This window comes from Orcinus orca, chromosome 1 (assembly GCF_937001465.1).
Source record: "Orcinus orca chromosome 1, mOrcOrc1.1, whole genome shotgun sequence".
NCBI classification, from domain to species: Eukaryota; Metazoa; Chordata; class Mammalia; order Artiodactyla; family Delphinidae; genus Orcinus; species Orcinus orca.
Window position 1 is genome coordinate 192,376,084 of NC_064559.1, and position 17,814 is coordinate 192,393,897.

At 55.7% G+C, this 17,814-nt stretch overlaps 3 protein-coding genes across 3 annotated transcripts; 1 reads left to right on the top strand and 2 right to left on the bottom strand.

Annotated features, from left to right (window-relative positions):
• Positions 1-65: 65 nt before the first annotated feature.
• On the bottom strand, positions 66-10,502 carry CNKSR1 (connector enhancer of kinase suppressor of Ras 1). The gene is made up of 21 exons (XM_004266742.4): positions 10,344-10,502; positions 7,390-7,547; positions 7,105-7,286; positions 6,442-6,526; positions 5,977-6,018; positions 5,793-5,897; positions 5,003-5,062; positions 4,822-4,890; positions 4,438-4,539; positions 4,281-4,351; positions 4,113-4,189; positions 3,863-3,969; positions 3,754-3,784; positions 3,169-3,341; positions 2,241-2,314; positions 2,006-2,077; positions 1,665-1,738; positions 1,455-1,516; positions 1,274-1,373; positions 1,001-1,182; positions 66-714 (listed from the first exon to the last, which is right to left on the bottom strand). The coding sequence occupies exons 1-21, from the start codon at positions 10,393-10,395 to the stop codon at positions 460-462; spliced, it is 2,133 nt and encodes a 710-aa protein (XP_004266790.2). The 5' UTR covers positions 10,396-10,502; the 3' UTR covers positions 66-459.
• Positions 10,503-14,744: 4,242 nt separating this feature from the next.
• ZNF593OS (ZNF593 opposite strand) lies at positions 14,745-15,221 on the top strand. The gene is made up of 2 exons (XM_049696884.1): positions 14,745-14,789; positions 15,075-15,221. Exons 1-2 carry the CDS (start codon positions 14,745-14,747, stop codon positions 15,219-15,221), a joined length of 192 nt encoding a protein of 63 aa, XP_049552841.1.
• Positions 15,222-15,562: 341 nt separating this feature from the next.
• ZNF593 (zinc finger protein 593) lies at positions 15,563-16,628 on the bottom strand. Its single transcript, XM_004266650.3, has 3 exons — positions 16,242-16,628; positions 15,944-16,006; positions 15,563-15,852 (listed from the first exon to the last, which is right to left on the bottom strand). The coding sequence occupies exons 1-3, from the start codon at positions 16,439-16,441 to the stop codon at positions 15,711-15,713; spliced, it is 405 nt and encodes a 134-aa protein (XP_004266698.1). The 5' UTR covers positions 16,442-16,628; the 3' UTR covers positions 15,563-15,710.
• Positions 16,629-17,814: the final 1,186 nt, after the last annotated feature.

Genomic DNA, 17,814 nt, shown 5'->3' on the forward strand with positions numbered 1-17,814 from the left:
TCATCCCAGTCCCCTCCGGGAAACAGATTCCAGATTCTAATACAGAAGTCAAAGGCACATGTAGATTTCTGTTAAAGAAACTGACTTTATTTAGTTGAAAAGCATCTCCTGGGTAAAGTGAAGAACGCCCATACAGAATGGCGTGGCAAACGAAGTGCTGCGGGGCGGAGGGGGCAGGTCTGTGACCCCACAGAGCACAGGGTAGGAGAGAGTTCTTTCGGCCCGCCTCTTGCTCCTTCCTTGGCACAAAGCTCACTTCACTTCACCCCACTCCAGGGGAGGGAGGAGCAGAAATGGCAGCAGCTCAGGCAGAGGCAGTCAGCTTGGGACAGAACCATGGACAAGCACTACTTCCAAACTGGAACAGAATGCAGGGATGCTCTGTCCTAGATGTGTCAGAGGTGGTCCTCAAGGCCAGAGGTCAGAAACTAGGGTACTGGCCAGTTAGAAGTCAGGAGGTCAGAGGTCACTCTCTGGGGTCAGGGGGCAGAGGCAGGAGTGCTCCTCAGGCTGAGAGGGTGGGGGGTGGGAAGACGGTTCCCTGGAGTCAGAGTTCGGGACTTGGGAGCTGCCCTCAGCCCGCTCCACTCCGCAGGCCCCCAGGCCCTCTGAGTAGAGCTCCTGGTTCTGCTCCTTCCACCTGCGGAATTTCTCCCCAGTGAGCTCGGGGTCGCCTAGCACCTCCTCCAGGGCCTGCAGCTCCTGCAGCTTTGCCTGGAAGAGGTGTAGGGGTTAGGGCCATGATCACCCGGGGAGCGAGCAGAGCCCGAGTCCAGAGCTAGCTCTGGAGTCCAGTGGCCTAGAACCCAGCACCTGGCCCGGTCCGGCCCCCATCCTCAAATCGAGAGCCTGGTTCCAGGAACCTAGAACTCAGCCCAGTCCACAGCAGAGCCCAGGGCTGAGGGCCAGGAACCGAGCCGAAAGCCCCGAGCCCAGCCCTTAATGGTGCCCTGTGCCCGCCCCCGAGCCCAGCCCCTAATGGTGCCCTGCGCCCGCCGACCTTGAGCGTGCTCTGCAGCGCCCGCACGCGGTGCGCTCGCTCATTCAGCTGGGGGTCTCGGTTGCGCCGCATGAAAGAGCTCCGCCATTGCTCGTGAGTGAGGGGCTGCGGCCTGCCCAGGAAGGACACGCCACCCAGCCTCAGCCCCCGTACCATTCCTTCCAGGGCCCCTTCGCTGCTGTCTGTGGGAGGGGAAGCAGGGTGAGCGTGTGCCTGCCCCCAGCCCTCCATCTCGGCTCCCAGCACCCGCGCCCCCCCGGCTTGGCTTGGCACCTGTCGGAGAGCCGAAGGAGGTCCGTGGGCTGCCCTGCGTGAGGGCGGCCACAGGTGATGTGTCTCCGTGGAGGGAACTCCCAGCTTGGGCCGGGCTGGGCTGGGGGCAGGGTGGAAGGAGAGAAGGGTATCAGTCTGAGTTCCACGCCCTGCTCTTCACCCCGCGCCAGCTCCCACTCACCGAGGCTGAGCAGGATCCAGCCTCATCGTCGGGGTCTTCTGCTTCCGTCTCACTGTAGCAGTCTGGGGTGGACAAGGGTGGCTGGGGAACCCACTCAGCTTCACAGGGTTTGGGCAGGCCAGGAGGTGGGCTCGGGGGAATTGAGCTCCCAGCCCCCATCCCAGGGAAGGCAGAGGCTCAGGGAGAGACCCAGCCCTGTGAGGCACCCACCTTCCTCTCGGGGCAAGGGGGCACGGCCTGGAGACCGGTACTTGGAAATGCAGGTTATGAGATGGCGCACCCACCTGTGGAGGGGCAAATGGGTCTCAGGGAGTTTCCACTTACTGTACGCCCGAGGCTTTCGCCTGTATCATCTTCTAATTTAATCCTCAGAGCAACTCTGAGAGATAGGAATTCTTACTAGTCCATTTTAGAGAAGATGAAACTGTGGCTTAGAGGAGTGAGTGTCTTGATGAGCCCTGTCAGAGAGCTGGGCTCTGAATCCAGGCTCCTGAGCCCAGACCCCCGGGCACGCCCATGCAAGCTGTGGAGGTGAAGGGGGTGGCACTCACATGCTCAGGTCCGTCAGGGTATCAGCAGCGAAGATGAAGGGTTTGTACACGTTATGGGTGAGCTGGAACACACTGCCAGGGAGCAGAGGGGCCTCACTCACCTGGGGGTGCCCATCCAGAACACACAGAGGCTGGACGGGGCATCCCAGCTACCTGCCGCCCCCACCCACCCCTCCTGTCACCTACCTCTCCCTTTCTCTCCCCACCCCCAGCCTGTCACACCTCAGGACTTAACTATTTTTTCTTCTGATCTTGTCCACTTTCCAGACTGTAGTTGGAGACATTGATGAGGCCCTCAGCCTTCTCATCCTGGGGAGATCACAGTGTGAGGGTCAGCTTGAAGCCCCAATACCCTCAAGGCCCAGTCAGGCTCCTGAGGGTGGGGGAGGGGAGAGGGCATTTCCTGGGCTCTCTAACCGCTCATCTCTCAGTGCCCAGAGCTCAGGGCAGGAAGCTGGGCTGGCGTCAGGAGGTGTGACCAAGGGGTGCCTCTGAGCCTGGCAAGGGGAGCCAAAGATATCCAGAGAAACAGTCAAGGAAGAGGAGCCCCTCCTGCATTTGCTCCATCACAGGCACAGACAAAGCTGCTTTGCTCCTTTCCCTGCCTGGCCTTCTTTCTCCTTTCCATCCGACTAACCCTCAGGCATTGATTTTTCAGGAAGCCCTCACCACTCTTCAGGTGGACTAGCCACCTTTGCTGGGTTCCCACCCACCCCTGGCTCTTCTGCCATCATAGTATGTGTTCCCATATTGTCCCTGAGTGTGTATTCATCCCTCTCCCCACCGGCCTGAGTAACGGAAACGGTCCAATTCTTCCCTGTGTCCCAGGGCCCAGCCCAGAGCTGGGTGTACAGTAGGCACCTTGAATGTTGGTTGAATGAATAAACAATTGCTTGAACGGCCCATAGCTAGGATGAACAGATTAACAGAAGAGGAAGGAAAGGCGGGTGGAATCAAAGAGATTCTACCCAGCCTGTGATACCTTTTCCAGACCGCTTTTATACACACATCGGCTCAGTTCTCTCTGAAGACTGTCCCCGTTTTACACGTAGGAACACTGGGGCACACCTGCGACCACAGATGGGAGTGGACCGTGGAGGAGGGACAAGAGCCGAGGCCCTGAGGTGACTCACTTGCTTACCTGTGTGTGTATGGGGTCTCACCTGGGGCTGGCGGTACCAGTAGAGCGTGTGTCCCTTGAGCACAAACCAGCAGCGGCGCCAGCGCGGGCCCATGAAGCCCCCGGGCACCTTGCGCAGCAGGAGCCAGCCGTCACAGTCAGGCCAGCCCAGCTCCCGGCAGGACACCCGCCGGCGGCTCAGCTGCGTCGCCACGCCTGCAGCAGCACAGCGCGGCTGGTCAGTGAGGGGCTGGCGGGGTGTCCCGGACCCCCAACCTGCTCCCTTGCCCCCCACGAGCACCCCCAGCTGATATTTCTGAACCCGTGCTCTGGGCTCAGAATGTGACACGTGTCACTTCTGAGGTGGGGATGACTCTTCCCATTTTAGAGACAGGGAAGCTGAAGATCAGAGGACAAGCTGTTTGTCCAAAGTCACAGAGCTGGCGAGAGGCCCAGGCTGGGAGCATAGGTCTGTCTGACCCCAGAAACAGAGCTGTTTCTAGGAGAGGCTGTGTGTGAAGTGTGTGTTGGTAGCGGGGGCGGGTCTTGCCCAGCACTGTAAAGACTTGTAAGAGCTTGCCCAGCACTGTAAAGACTTGAAGGGCACCCCGTCAGGTGCATTTCATACCTTTTGATTTCTTGCGGCCAGGGACAGGACTCTGAAAGGACCACAGGAGGTTAGAGAAGCATATGGGTACAAAGCCACAGACCCCTCCTTGCTAAGCCCCAGAGCTTACCTTGTCAGGGTGTTCTGGGGGCTCTGGAGCATCTGCTACCCCAGCTAGGAGTGTGGCTGAGGGTGCATGGGGGCTAGGCAGGGGCTCCGGGTCAAGGGAGGTCGAGGCTGTCAGGGAGGGAGGAGAGAGAGGGAGTGTCCCTGAGCTCAGAACCGGGCCCAGTGGTAGGGTGGGGGTGTAAGAGTCCAGGGTCAGGCAGCCCACATGCCTTCTCCAGGGCATCTGCTGACTGGTGGGGCTTTGAAATTACCTGTCCAGGCAGCAGGGCTGGGTCCTGGACTTGGGTTTGAAGTCAGGTCGGAGGTGAAGACATCTTCCGATGGGGCCCTGGAGAGATCAGGGAGAGATGAGGTGAGCCATGGCCCACCTGCCAAGACCTACCTGGGGCCAAGACCTACCTGGGGCCCGAGCCTGTCACCTGGGAGACGGCAGGGCCGAAGCCAGCGATGGGCTCACTGGGCGTGGGGGGCCTGGGGCCTGAGGAGGGGTCTGAGGAATAATCAGAAACAGGTGATGGAGCTGGCGACAGACAGGGGTCTGAAAGCAGACTGGGGGCAGGGGTGGGCAGCAGGTACCTGTGAGGGTGTCTCCGGCACTGGGACCTTCTTCAGCACTAAGCTGACCCCGTCTGGCTCCCGGAGCAGCTCCCTCACCACGTTTTTATGGGGCCAGCCCACCTGGGGGACAGGGCAGAGGGCAGGGCAGGGATGCTGGGCGGGACTGAACTGGGCAGGAGGCTCTGAGGCAACCCGACAGCCCTCGGCCTCGGAGCACTCCCTCAGCCTCACCTTGTCCTCCTCCAGGAAGCCTCCACGAGCCCCTCTGACCTGTGTGAGCTGGTTGGCTTCACGGAAGGCAGCTCCCACAGCCCTGGTCTCCCCAAGGGAACCTCTCCACCCACTAACCTGAGTTCTACTCAGGACCCCCTTCCTCCCACCACGCTCCTCCCCTCCCCTCACCACCACTTGCTCATTGATCTGGACAATCTCGTCTCCAGGCAGGATCTGCAGCCGGGAATCAGTGGGGACCTGGTGGGGGGTGGGATTCAGAGAGTGCACCCTCATGGGGCTGGAAGCAGGCTTGGCTGGCAGGTTGGAGGGCCACGGGGGTGGGCGCCTGAGAAGGGTATAGGAGCCTCACCTGGGTGCCCACTCGAGACACAAAGTGCAGGCAGTTGCTGGTGGTGTAGATCTCCAGGCCCTGCAGGGCAGAGGCTGCAGTCACTAAGGGTGTGGGGACTGCCGGACCAGGACGCCTGCTAGGCACCAGGACTCACAGGTGAGTGGAATGGGGGAGAGAGCTGGCCTCAGCTTGGCACCGCTCGACTTGTCATGTGACTTTGGGCTCACCACTGCACCTCTCTGGGCTCTGCCTCTTCCTCCCCTAAGGGCTGAGGGGAGCAGGTTGCAGACGTCTGAGGTATGAGATTCTCAGCAACTTTCCTGAAGAATCTCATACCTCAGGGACAGGAGCGGGACAGGGCAGGGCTGGGGCCTCTGGTTTTCCCAACTGGTCAAAGATTAAAGCAAAAAAGTTCATGTCCTCTCCCCTCTCCCCTAGGTCCATGTCCCAGGGCTGGGATGTGTCACCTGAGACCACACCAGCTGCAGCCCCTCAGGACCGGAGAAGGGGCTGAATGACGGTGAGACCCCAGGGAAGTCCCCTGTGCCTTTAACATCTGTACAAAAATTCCCTGGAAGTCCAGTGGTTAAGATTCCACGCTTGCACTGCAGGGGGCGCAAGTTTGATCCCTGGTGGGGGAACTAAGATCCCACATGCCACGCGGTTTGGCCAAAAAAAGAAAAAAACAGGGCTTTCCAGCTGTGACAGTATAGGATTCTGGTTCAGTATAGGATCCTAGAACCAGAGTTCAGGGCCCAGACAAGGCTGCTGAGGGGTCAGGGGTGAGAGTTGAGGGGTCAGGGCTCACCGAAGGATCGTCCAGCGGCACGTGCTGTAGCACGGCCTTCTGCTCCAGCAGCTCCTCTGGGCTGCAGCTCAGGATGTTGTGGCAGATCCTGGCCACGTGGCTGCTCTGGCGGATGGAGAGCAGGATGTCTAGCCTGAGCCCCGTCCCACCCCATCCCCACACCCCACTCACCCCCCAGACTCACAATCCTCAAGACTTTGCTCTCCTTCTCAGCCGCTGGACAGTCCTGGAAGCAGAGTGAGAGAGCAGGGGCCTGCCCTGAGCAGGGCGCACTGCCTTCGCCTGAGGGCAGGGGGATTTCCTGCAGTCCCTCCCGGCGTCCCGTACCCTGGCCCCCTTCCCAGAACTACATGGCCTTAGAGCTTTCGCCCCAAGGTCTCATCCCCCTGACGCCAGGCCCCCAGAAGTCACCACACATGCCCTCCCCTGCTTCACCCCCTCCTGAGAATCAGACTTCCTGTGCTGCCCTCGCCAGCTAGGAGCTCCCACGCCCCCATCACCCCCTACCCAGTGGCCGGGCCTCCTCTCTTTCTGCCCTCGCCTCTTCCGGCTCTCACACCTGATCCTGTGCTGATTCACAAGTTATAAAAAGCTCTAGCCTGACTTGGTCTCTACAGCCTGGGCCAAGCCTGGCCTCTGGTTCTCCTACCTCCTGCAAGGCCTGGCCCAGCTCCCCGCACAATTCCCCAATCTCCTGGCAGGATGAGAAGTCATTTAAGTGGGAGAAGAGGTACCTGGCAGAGGGAAGGATGGAGCAGTGGTTAGGGAACTGAGCTTAACAGTCAAGCCACTGAACCACCCTGCACCGGCTACACATCTGAGACTCTGATGGGTTTTGATTTGGGGTAAAGGAGATGACTGATACATCTAAAGGCCTTAGTCAAGTGCCTAATAAATGCCAGGCCCTGTTCTAGGCACTGGGGAGACAGACATTAAACATATAATTACATCAATAATGATTTAACTTCTACTGCTGTGAAGTGTAGGGAGCTCTGAGAGTGTGTAACAGGAAAGGCTTCCCTGAGGAGGTGACATTAGAGCTGGGACCTATGGGACAAGCAGCGGCCAGTGAAGGGGGTAGAGAGCTCTTTATATAATGCTGTTGATGTGACTGTCATGATTACAAGCAGGAGGTGGGGTGGGAACCCAGGCAACCCAGGGCCCCTACACAGACCAATTAACCTCTTTGCCCAGTTCCACTATATCTGAACAAGAGCAAAGCTCTATTTTTCTCTCCCAGGTCCCAGAGGAAGCCAAGGATGAGAAGGGTCCCCTCACCAGTTACTCAGACCCTAGGAGGAGACCGAAGTACCTGTTGAGCCAGAAGAGGAGGGAACGGGCCTCATGCACCAGCTCCATGGCCGCGCTGAGGACATCTGCAGGAGGCTCAGCACAGCCCCCCAGGCGACCTTGGACTAAGCTCTGGAATACCCGGATCCCCTCCAGCAGCCCCTCTGTCAGGCTCTGCAGGTTCTCTGACTGTAGCCCGGAGCTCTGTACCGCAGAAGGGCAGGTTAATTCCTGGCAGCGGCCAGCCCCCCCATCAGCACCCCAAGGTGGGTGGAAGCTGCAGCCAGTGTGGCCGCCGTTCACTCACCAGGGCCCGGAGCTGTTCCACCCCTTCCAGGATGAGCTCCTGGTGGCCCAGAGGCCACACAGTTAGCGCTTCCAGGCTTCGGGGGCAGAGCTGGAGCAGGTACTTGCCAGGCAGCTCCCAGTCCTCAAAGTGATAGTCCTCCAGGGAATCATCGAGGCCTGGTGGAAGAACGAGGGTCAGCATGGGGGAGCCAGGGGGTGTCAAGGCCTTTCTGGTCAGTGCAAAAGTCCTTCTCCTAATGACCCTGAGACCCAGGCAGTGTTCTGCCCTGCCCATTTCACAAATAAGCCTACTGAGTTGAGAAGTAGGGTCACATAGGGCAGTGGTTCTCAAAGGATGGTCCCCAGACCAGCAGCCGCAGCCTCACTGGAAAACTTGTTAGAAATACAAATTCTGGGAAATCCCTGGTGGTCCAGTGGTTAGGACTCAGTGTTTTCACAGCTGTGGCCCGGGTTCAATTCCTGGTCGGGGAACTAAGATCCCACAAGCTGTGTGGCATGGCCAAAAAGAAAAAAAAAGAGAAATAGCCAAAACATGGAAACAACCTAAGTGCCCACTGACAGGTGAATGGATAAAGAAAATGCCACACACACACACACAGGCATAAAGAAGGAAATCTTGCCATTTGCAGCAACATGGATGGACCTTGAGGGCATTATGCTAAGAGAAATAAATCAGAGAAAGACAAATACTGTATTATCTCACTTACATGTGGAATCCCAAACACCCAAATTCATAGACACAGAGAACAGATTGATGATTGCCAGAGGCAGGGTAGGAGGGAGTAGGGGAAATGGGTGAAGGTGGTCCAAAGGTACAAACTTCTATTTATAAGTCAGTTTGGGGGATGTAATGTACAGCATGGTGACTACGGTTAGGATTCTGGGCTTTCACTGCCATGGCCCCGGCTCAAGCCTCAATCCCTGGTCGGGGAACGAAGATCCCGCAAGCCACACGGCATGGCCAAAAAAAACAAAAACAAATGAATTCTCACATCTGCTGAATCAGAACTCAGGGGCAGGGCCCAGCAATTTGCATTCTAACAAATCCTCCCGGTGTTCTGATGCTGCTGAAGTCAAGCTTGATGGGGCTTTGGAGGCAGGGAGACCTGAGTGACAGCGACTGAGCTTAATTACTTAATTACTCCGTGCCTCAGTTTCCTCACCTATAAAATGGGGAAAATAAAAACGCCTACCTTCTAATCATGTGTATTAAATGACACGACACATGTCAAGCACTTGGCCAGCTGCCTTGGTTCATGGTAGACAGTAACAGCCCCCGTATTATTATCGCCAGACTCTTTACCGTGATCCCCAAGGCCCTGTACGATCCGGCCACCACCTGCCTCTACAGTCATCTCTTGGCGCACAGCCCCTCAAACTCAACACTTCAGATCCAGAGCACTAACTCCCTGCAGCTCTTGGAATGCTGTCTTGCCTCAGGGTCCTCAGATGTGCTCTTCCTTCTGCCTGGAGTGCTCTTCCAGCTCCTTCACGTCCTTTTTCATCTTACTCCTTCCAGGACGCCTTCCACAACTCCCCAGGCTGGGTTGGGGTCCTCTGCTGCTCTCACTGCCCCTTGCACCTCCACAAACCCCTGCATCAAAGCACTAAGCTCTCCTACTTGATCACGAGCTCTGCAAGGACTGGACCTTAAACAAGTGTTCATCTCTAATTCCAGCTCAGGCCTCTTACAAGGTAGACACTCACAAGTAAGAAAAATATCTAGTGAATGCTTACTATGTGTTAGGAAAAATTTAAGGGCTTTATACATATTAACACATTTAATCCTCACCGAATCTAGAAAGCAGAGATACTGTTACCCTCATTTTACAGGTGGGAAAACATACAAATAGAGGTTAACAGTTAGCTTTCTCACTCTTTGAAGGAACCCCTGCCATTCCAAGCCAGGGTCTTTTGTGATCAATAGCTCTCCCTCATTCCCTGTGTGACATTAAGAGCACTTGACTAGGAGTTCGTGAACCTGTGGCTCCGTGGCTCTGGGCCCTCGAGCACCTCCCTGTGCACACAGCAAATGTGCTGTGCTGCCTCCCTCCCAACAGACCCTGATGTGGAACTGCACGTGCCAGGCCCTCAACCTGGTTGTCTTATTTGGTTCACTTCATGAGATCAGAGTTGCCTTTCCCATTTGATGGATAGGGAAACTGAGACTTGTGGTCACAGAACTGGTGAGTGGAGGGGCTGGGCCTGGAACTCAGTCTGGGAGTCTGATGCCAGCCCTGCATCCCTGCTTTCACCGGGGCTGGTCACCCTGAGCCTGCCCTCAGTGGACTCCGGCAGCCCCCTCCACTCTGGCTCCTCCCTGTAGGAGGAGTGTCCTGACTCACCTCCCGGCTCCCAGCTGCAGGTCAGAAGGTCTTCGCTTCTCTGAGTTGGCTGACAGTCTGGGACCTTTCCCACCCAACTGGGCTCATCCCCCCTGGAGGCCTAGGGAGGGGCTGTGCTGACCCCTCCAGTCAGGCCGGGGCTTCCGCTCTCACTGGGAGCTTCGGGGTGGGGGGGAAGGGAAAAGACACCCCACCGGCCCTATTCCAAAGCCTCCGCAAATCACTTCCTGGCTCAGTGTGTAGTTTTCGGCTTCTGAAAAATACGTTTAATAAGAGCCCACTGCGCCCTGGGGCAGAGGGAAGATGAAGGAGATACGGTGGGGGCGGGCAGCTGGGGAGACACCGTCTGTGTTCCTTACACAACCACTGCCTCCCCATTGCCACCCTGGAGGCTTCTTGGGCTTCTGGGGGGATGGGAGACCTCCTCTGGGTCCTCGGGGGGGCCCCCCCCGGGTCACGTCCATTATCCTTCTGCCAGGTTCACGGCAGACACTCTGTAAATACTTGTTGACTGACTAACCAACTGACAAACTCGGCACGTCCTTTGTCCTTTTCCTCTCCCCGTCCCAGTGCCCCTCAAGCCCGACACTGCCCCAGCCCCACCCACCTCTCAGCCAAGCCGCCACCTTCCCGGGGGTCCAGGTCGCTACTGGCTCCATGGCCAAGCTCGGCTTCTCGGATCCGCACCCGCTCCGTGCTCCGTCTCGCCCGCGCAGGAATTTCCGCTCCCAGAGCTCTGACCTGGGGAGAGGCTGGGCTGGGCTGGGGGCGGAGCTACTAGCATACCTGGGCCCACAAAGCTGGCTAGGTGAGGTGCTGTGACAGCCATTGGCCTACTGCCTGTCCCCCTCCTGCCCTGCCCTTGAGGCATCCTAGGGCAGCTGGGCTGCCAGACATGGGGGTGGTGCCACTGATGTGTGACCCAGGGGACCTCAGAGCTGGCCTGGGATCCCCGCCCAAAACTGACCTCAAATGGCAGGGTGCGACCCTGACCTTCAAGGCTCCTCAAAAAGGGGCCAAAAAGTGAGCAGTGAGCACGGCAGCAAAGCGCAGAGGTTAGGAAGCCAGAGCCTGGGTGCAAATCTTGACCTGGCAGCTTGTTAGCTGTGTGACCAAGGGCTAAGCTTACCCACCAGGCATCACTTTCCCTGTCTGTAAAATGGGTATAATAGTTCCTACTTCAGAGGGTTGCTATGCAGAGTACCTGTGTTAATAGCTCTACAACCTTCAGAACTGGTTTTTAGCCCCCTCTTGTTTTGCACCGTGGACCCTTTTGGCAATCTGGTGGAAACCCTGGACAGTTTCTTAGAATGAGGCTTTTAAAAGCATAAAGCAAAATGCTGAAGATTACAAGGAGGACAGTTATTATCAAAATATATTAAAACCCACAAATTTATGATATAGTAATATGCATTTATCAGCATTAAATAACAAGACTGGCAAATTAAATTCCTTTTCTAACGATCAGCATGTTGTTACTCAGCATGAATAACACCGAACTGTGGAGGTGGTCTCTGACTCACCTCCTTGCACTTATTGATCAGCAAACACCTACAGATAGGGGATGCAAGAGAGTCACAGATAAGCTGGGTGACCAATGTGAGAGCAGATGCATTCACCATTTGGTCACTGACCCTCTACTGGGCACCATCAATGGCAGCTATGCTGCAGGAATGTCTGAAACAGTGTGATTTAGCAGTGGGTTAATAACTGTCACCATTTTGAGATCGTTATGAGCGTAAGTGATATTTTGGGATACTTGTGATAACTACAATTTGATATGAAAATATCTGTGATTTCTACTGGTGACAAAGCCACAGATACTGCTAATATTTCAATCCATTAAGAAGGAAATGGTAAATTTTAGTTAGAGGTTAGTGAAAATAAATATATAATTTTTTTGCCATGCAAGTTTATAGGCCCCCTGAGTTGGGAAGCCCAGGTTAAGAGCCTTCCTCTAGAGCGATGTCTGACACAGACTAAGTGTCTGCAGTTATCATCATCATTATCATTGTCATCATCCCAGGCCAGGGGACCCCCAGGACTTTGGAATCAGGCAGAATCAGTTCCACTTGTTTGAGATGAACATACACACTGTTATGTATAAAATAGATAACCAGCGAGGACCTACTATATAGCACAGGGAACTATACTCAATATTTTGTGCTAATCTATAAGGGAAAAGAATTTGAATATATATGCGAGAATATATATATATTCTTGGACTTCCCTGGTGGTGGTGGTTAAGACGCTGCGCTTACACTGCAGGGGGCACGGGTTTGATCCCTGCTCAGGGAAGTTTCGCATGCCATGTGGTGCAGCCAAAAAAAGAAAAAATTAAAAAATATATAATATGTATTCATATATATATATATATATATATATATATATATATATATATATCACTGAATCACTTTGCTGTACACCTGAAACTAAGACATTGTAAATTAACTACATCTCAATTTTAAAAAAAATCAGTTCCGGGACTTCCCTGGTGGTCCAGTGGTTAAGACTCCATGCTCCCAATTCAGGGGGCCTGGGTTGGATCCCTGCCGGGAACTAGATTCCACACGCCGCAACTAAGAGTCCACGTGCTGCAACTATAAAAGATCCCGTGTGCCTCAACTAAGACGCAGGGCAGCCAAAAAAAAAAAAAAATCAGTTCCACTTGCTATGTGACTGAGCCCACCCCTTACACCTCTCTGAACCTGTTTCTTCCTCTCTAAAACCCAGGGGCTGGGGGGTGTGTGACTAGACCTTAGCTCTGTGAGGATGTCTTTTAAATATTTTGAAATCTGTAATATGAGGTAGATATGAGTTATTATTGCTTTAATTCCGTGGGGAGGGGCCTGGGAGGCCTGCCCCCTTTGTGTCACCTAACTTGGAATCTCTACCAGCGCCCCAATACCTGGCCTCCAAAGCCTGTCATGATCTTGATTGGCACCCAGAGACCTGAAGTCTGAATTTGGCCCACAGACGTCCATGTGGTGTGTGTGTTTTGTCATCATTTAACAATTTCACATACAAATTGAGTCCTCTGAAACTTGGCCAGCTCTGTTCACCCCATCCCACCTTCACATGTGGCATCAAACACGAGTGCACGTCGTCGGCTGCTTCCTTTCAAGGGGACTCCAGTTCACCAGGTCCCCATAGGACTTGCTCCCTCATTTGTGAACCAGTAGGCTCCCAATTTGCAATTTGGCCCTCGCCTCTCTGGCTTTGTCCTTGGCCTCACGTCCTCATATGCTGCACTGTGTGTATCCCTTTAACACTCCTCGGTGCTTTCCCCTTTAATGTTTTTGCCTCTTCTTACACTGGCCTCCCTGTGGCACTCTGGGGAAATCCAATAAACACAGACCTATCTCCACCATCCTGATTTCATCAAACACCTACCCTGAGCTGGCATAAGATAGAGGGGAGAAGCCAGCCAGCCTCTGCCCTCCCTGAACTCACAATCCTGTAGGGGAGAAACCAACAAGAACTCGCCACGTGTACTCAGATACTCCCTGTAAAGGACTGGGGTCCTAACAACCACACCAGTGCCTTTACTCTGGGTCCCCAACACGTGGCAGGGCTATAGGCAGTGAGGGGCACAGTAAACGGCAGCTTCTATTCTGAAGGGAGTTTTGTGAGTTTATGAAAGGTCTTTGGATCTATTTGCTGTAAAAATTTCAGCGATAACTGTAGGTCATTAAGTGGAAGGAGGACATGCCCTTTCCCCAGCATGTCCCCATCCTGTTGCCCAGGTTGGGCCACTGTTAAGTTTTCTGGGTGTTCTTCCATTCTCTCTATATGCAGATACTCTACCTGCTATTCTGGAAATATGCTTGTCCCCCCATTTTTATGAGTTAATCAATACCAAATGAAATCATACAAATAATGCCCAGCACAGTCAACTACTATTTTTTTTTGGCCACACCACGTGGCTTGCAGGATCCAGGTATTGAACCCAAGCCATGGCAGTGAAAGCCTGGAATCCTAACCACTAGGCCACCAGGGAACTCCCAGTCAGCTACTATTTTTTAGCACACCTCAGACAGCTTTCTTTTTTTTTAATGTTATTATTATTTATTTTTATTTATTTATTTTTGGCTGCATTGGGTCTTTGCTGCTGTGCACAGGCTTTCTCTAGTTGCGGCGATCGGGGGCTACTCTTCGTTGCGGTTCGCAGGCATCTCATTGTGGTGGCTTCTCTTGTTGCGGAGCACAGGTTCTAGGCATGTGGGCTTCAGTAGTTGTGTCACACGGGCTCAGTAGTTGTGGCTCGCGGGCTCTAGAGCGCAGGCTCAGTAGACGTGGTGCACAAGCTTAGCTGCTCTGCGGCATGTGGGATCTTCCCGGACCAGGGCTCAAACACGTGTCCCCTGCATTGGCAGGCAGATCCCTGCACCACCAGGGAAGCCCTCAGACAGCTTTCTTAAGATGCAGATCTTTTATTATTGTCCCCAAGCTGAGGTAAGGAAGTCCCTACAGGAACTCCATCTTGGGGAAAGGGGTGGAATGTGCCTTCCCCCAAGGTAGGTGTGGTTGATCCAACAGAAACCAAGTGAAAAAGGCCTATTCCTGTTCGGAGGGGGTGCTAATAAGGCACCCAACCCCTCCTTTGCTGAGAGGTGACTGATGACATCCAATCGTCTGAGGTAGGGTTAGGGCCACGACCAGGGCTGGGAGGCCCTCCCATACCTGGTCCAGGCCTGAGACTTCTCAACACTGCCAGGCAAGGCCTCTCCTGCCTACCCGGCCTGGACTCCCTGGTGGGTGGGGGAGGTGCTGCTCAGGCCTGATGCTGATCTCTCCTGACAGCTGCTCCTAAGGCTGGCAGGGCGGGCAGGAGGGGGAAGGGACAGATTTAAAGGTCTAGCTGCCCCGCCCCCTGCCAGACCTGGGAAGGCAGACGCTGGTGAGCATCCTCTCTGTCCTGATTTCCGCTTCTTGGTACCATGAACGCCACTGGTCCTCATTCCCGCTTCCATCCCACAGGACATCAGGAAGACTAGCGGCACCCACCATGCGATTTCGACGCCTGACACCTGGCTACTTCCGAGTGCTACAGGTAAGCACCCCAAATGGTGGCTTCTGGGACTGACCCCTTCCTCCCCCTACCATGGCTGGGATGATACCCAGCAGCCAGGCTGTCACGTTCCCTGCCGCCTGAGCAGCCAGGGCCCACATAGCCCACATAGGCAGTGAAGCGAGAGAGATTGGGGTGGAATCTCCCTGGGGCAGCAATGGTATCCATATCTCCTTGCCGCAGCTGTAGCTTCTCAGCCCCTTTCCACCCCCCACCTTCCCAGAAGTCTCAGCTGACCCCTCAGGTGGACCCTCTGTGCACCTCCAGATGCAGATAGCCGGGGACCTGAACGCAGAGCCCCGGAGTCCGCTGGTGGGGATCGTGGCTGCACTGCTGGCTATCCTCGGGCTGGGCGGCTCCTGCTATGCTGTCTGGAAGATGGTGGGGCAGCGGCGGCCGCCACAGGCTCCATGATGAAGTAGGCAGCCTCTCACCTGGGCCCTGGGGGGTAGGTGACTCGCGGGGGCTACAATCTCAGAAGCCTACTTCTTTTCTGAGGGGGGGTCACTCCCTGCCCTCATTGGAAGCAAGGTAGTATAAACCTGATCCTACCCATCCCCCACACAACCTGGGCTGCAATGGGGGGCTTCAGCTCAGATGCTAGGACCCCTGAGGGAAGGAAAGGATGCAGGTTCTAAAGCTGAATCAAGTAGGGGGCAAACACCCTGGGCCCTGTACACAGGAGTAGAGAGAAACCCTTACAGGGCTTGAATTTGGAGGAGTGGCCTGGAGGTTAGTGAGTCAGAGGCAAGCTCTCTTTATCCAGTTCTTTTATTGGGAGGGAGGGCACCCGGCAGAGGCCATCTACTTCCCAAACCAAAAGAGACTGGCATAGTCTCTCCCAGCCTGGCCCTTGCATCACTGTCCATGGGCAGCTCCTCTGCCTTGCATCCTCAGGCCATGTCAGGTAGACGTGTCCATCTCAGGGACCGCGGTGGATACTTCTGTGGGCACTGCCAGCCTTTGGGGAGGAACATAGGAACCCATACCCGCTGCCCTCTCTGCTTCTTCCTGACTGTAGGGCTCCACACTCAGCTGCTTCAGCCTGGGAAAAAGAATAGGAGTTGAGAGCTGACCAGATGCAAGCCCTGTCTGCCCGGGACACATCCATCAATCCTCTCCTTACTACTTCATACCTTTTCTTGTGGTCTTTGGATCGGAAGTGGGTCTTCAGGTTGGCAGAATCGATGAAGTACCTCCTGTAGGGATGGGGGGTAAGGAGGATAGTTAGAAGGTGATGCCTCTCAGGTACGCCTATTTCCCTGACCCTAGCTCATTCCCTGATGCTAGGCTCCGGGCTTGAAGGGATGGGAGGCCGGCAGACCCACTGGTCCCAGGAGAAGAGACCCTGCGCGTCCCGGGACCCGGATCTCACACCCCCGGCCCGTCCCGCGGACCCTTCTCCTCCTCAGGCTGGGCCCGGCCGTAACTCACGCGCAGGCCAGACAGCGATGCAGGCCGCCCCCTGGCAGGTCGGGATCGGGTTCCGCGCTTGGGTCTGGCTGGGGCCGTGCGGCAACCTGGAGCCGCAAATCGCGGTGAATCTCATCCAGGTCCGGCCGCCGCCGCTTCGCCTTCATCTGGCGGGCCAGGGAGTGCGCTCGGTGCGCGCCCGTCCGGCGGGAGCGACCCATGGCGGGTGACAGCAGGACTAGGGGTTCCAGAGCCGAGCTGGGAGAACACGTGTGGGCGCTTCCGGACTGCTCAATGACGCCTTGTGACGCCCTGGGAATGATCAGGCTCAGCCAGACCGCCTCTGATGACGTCACTTGCGCGGGCCGCGCCTCGAGCGGCCCCAGGCGGCCGTCGATGTCAGTGACGGAGCTCGGGGCCGGGCCCCACGAAGCGTCCTCTTCCGTCGCTGGAAGGGCAGGGTGGTGCGTGCCCTGGGGGGATGCCGGCCCGTCCGCTGCCCTGCCCGCCCCGCCTGGCCCACAGCACCGTCCTCTGGCCTTATCACCCCTTCCTGGTTCCCAGATCTTAGACTCCACGTTGCGCGTGTGGGGGAGGATGCTGCACCTTTGGGAGGCACTGAAAAATGTCTGTGATGTTAATAAATTAATAAATGAACGAGAGTGAATAAGTTTGGGATCCCAGCCCCCACAGAAATACCTCTAGTCCCTGAGAAAGCCCTCGCCACTTCTCACCCCTCCCCAGTTATTCCTCCCCAGAGATCACAGTGCTTAGGCGTACTGTCAGAATCAAGAGGGGTCGGCTCCTCTCACAAGAAAAGGAGATGCTCACAGAAGGACCTCCCATCTTTGAGCCCCTTCTCTGAGCCCTGGACTCCCAGGCGTGGGCTGGCATCAAAGGGAGAGATACAGCCCAGGTGTTGTGTGCTCAGAGTGGGGAGAGGGCCAGAGAGCCTTTTCCCATGCACCAGAGCCTGGTGCCTTCCAGGCTGACCAGAGGAACTCAGCAATAATTCAGGGGCTCCGGTTCTTTGGAACCTGTTGCCAGGAAACAGGGAGACCAGCACGTGCATCCCTGGGGAGAGGAATCAGTTTCCAGCCCAGACAAAGCAGTGAAATGTAAGCCCAGGGCACCGACTGGGAGCCTTTGGGACCTTCCCACTCCAGTTCACAGAGGCTGAGTGCAGACATAGGGCAGAGCCCTGTTGAGGGCACAGCTGGTATGGCTACAGTCACAGGGGGAACCACTGTGGGTCCTGAGCCCAAGGACTTTGTAAATGGAATTCGTGAATGGAAGAGAATATTTCTGGAGCCATTCCAAATGATCAAATTCAAGAGCGCCTAGGCCCAGGAAGGAGGCTTCTGTGGAGGGAGTCTTCATTATTCTTGGCGAATATGGGTCAAGACGAGGGGCTGAAGTGGCAGAAGCTGGCTCTCACCGCAGACTCCTTTGGATCGGGTTCACTGCTGGGCACTGTGCCATCTGGGGAGGCTGGTGCATCTTTAATGAGGTCACCTGATCCCTGGGACAGGCTCTCAGCCTCACCAAGTTCCTGGAGCCAGACACACTGGGTGCTTCCCGTGCCTGGGTGCCA

Coding starts and splice junctions, on each gene's coding strand:
- ZNF593 (XM_004266650.3), bottom strand. CDS start 16,441: ATGGGTCGCTCCCGCCGGACGGGCGCGCACCGAGCGCACTCCCTGGCC. Junction 16,007..16,241: donor CATCGCTGTCTGGCCTGCGC/GTGAGTTACGGC, acceptor CCATCCCTACAG/GAGGTACTTCATCGATTCTG. Junction 15,853..15,943: donor TCCAAAGACCACAAGAAAAG/GTATGAAGTAGT, acceptor TCTTTTTCCCAG/GCTGAAGCAGCTGAGTGTGG.
- CNKSR1 (XM_004266742.4), bottom strand. CDS start 10,395: ATGGAGCCAGTAGCGACCTGGACCCCCGGGAAGGTGGCGGCTTGGCTG. Junction 4,540..4,821: donor AGATCAATGAGCAAGTGGTG/GTGAGGGGAGGG, acceptor CCTGTCCCCCAG/GTGGGCTGGCCCCATAAAAA. Junction 1,739..2,005: donor ACCCTGACGGACCTGAGCAT/GTGAGTGCCACC, acceptor GCCCCTCCACAG/GTGGGTGCGCCATCTCATAA.
- ZNF593OS (XM_049696884.1), top strand. CDS start 14,745: ATGCGATTTCGACGCCTGACACCTGGCTACTTCCGAGTGCTACAG. Junction 14,790..15,074: donor GCTACTTCCGAGTGCTACAG/GTAAGCACCCCA, acceptor GTGCACCTCCAG/ATGCAGATAGCCGGGGACCT.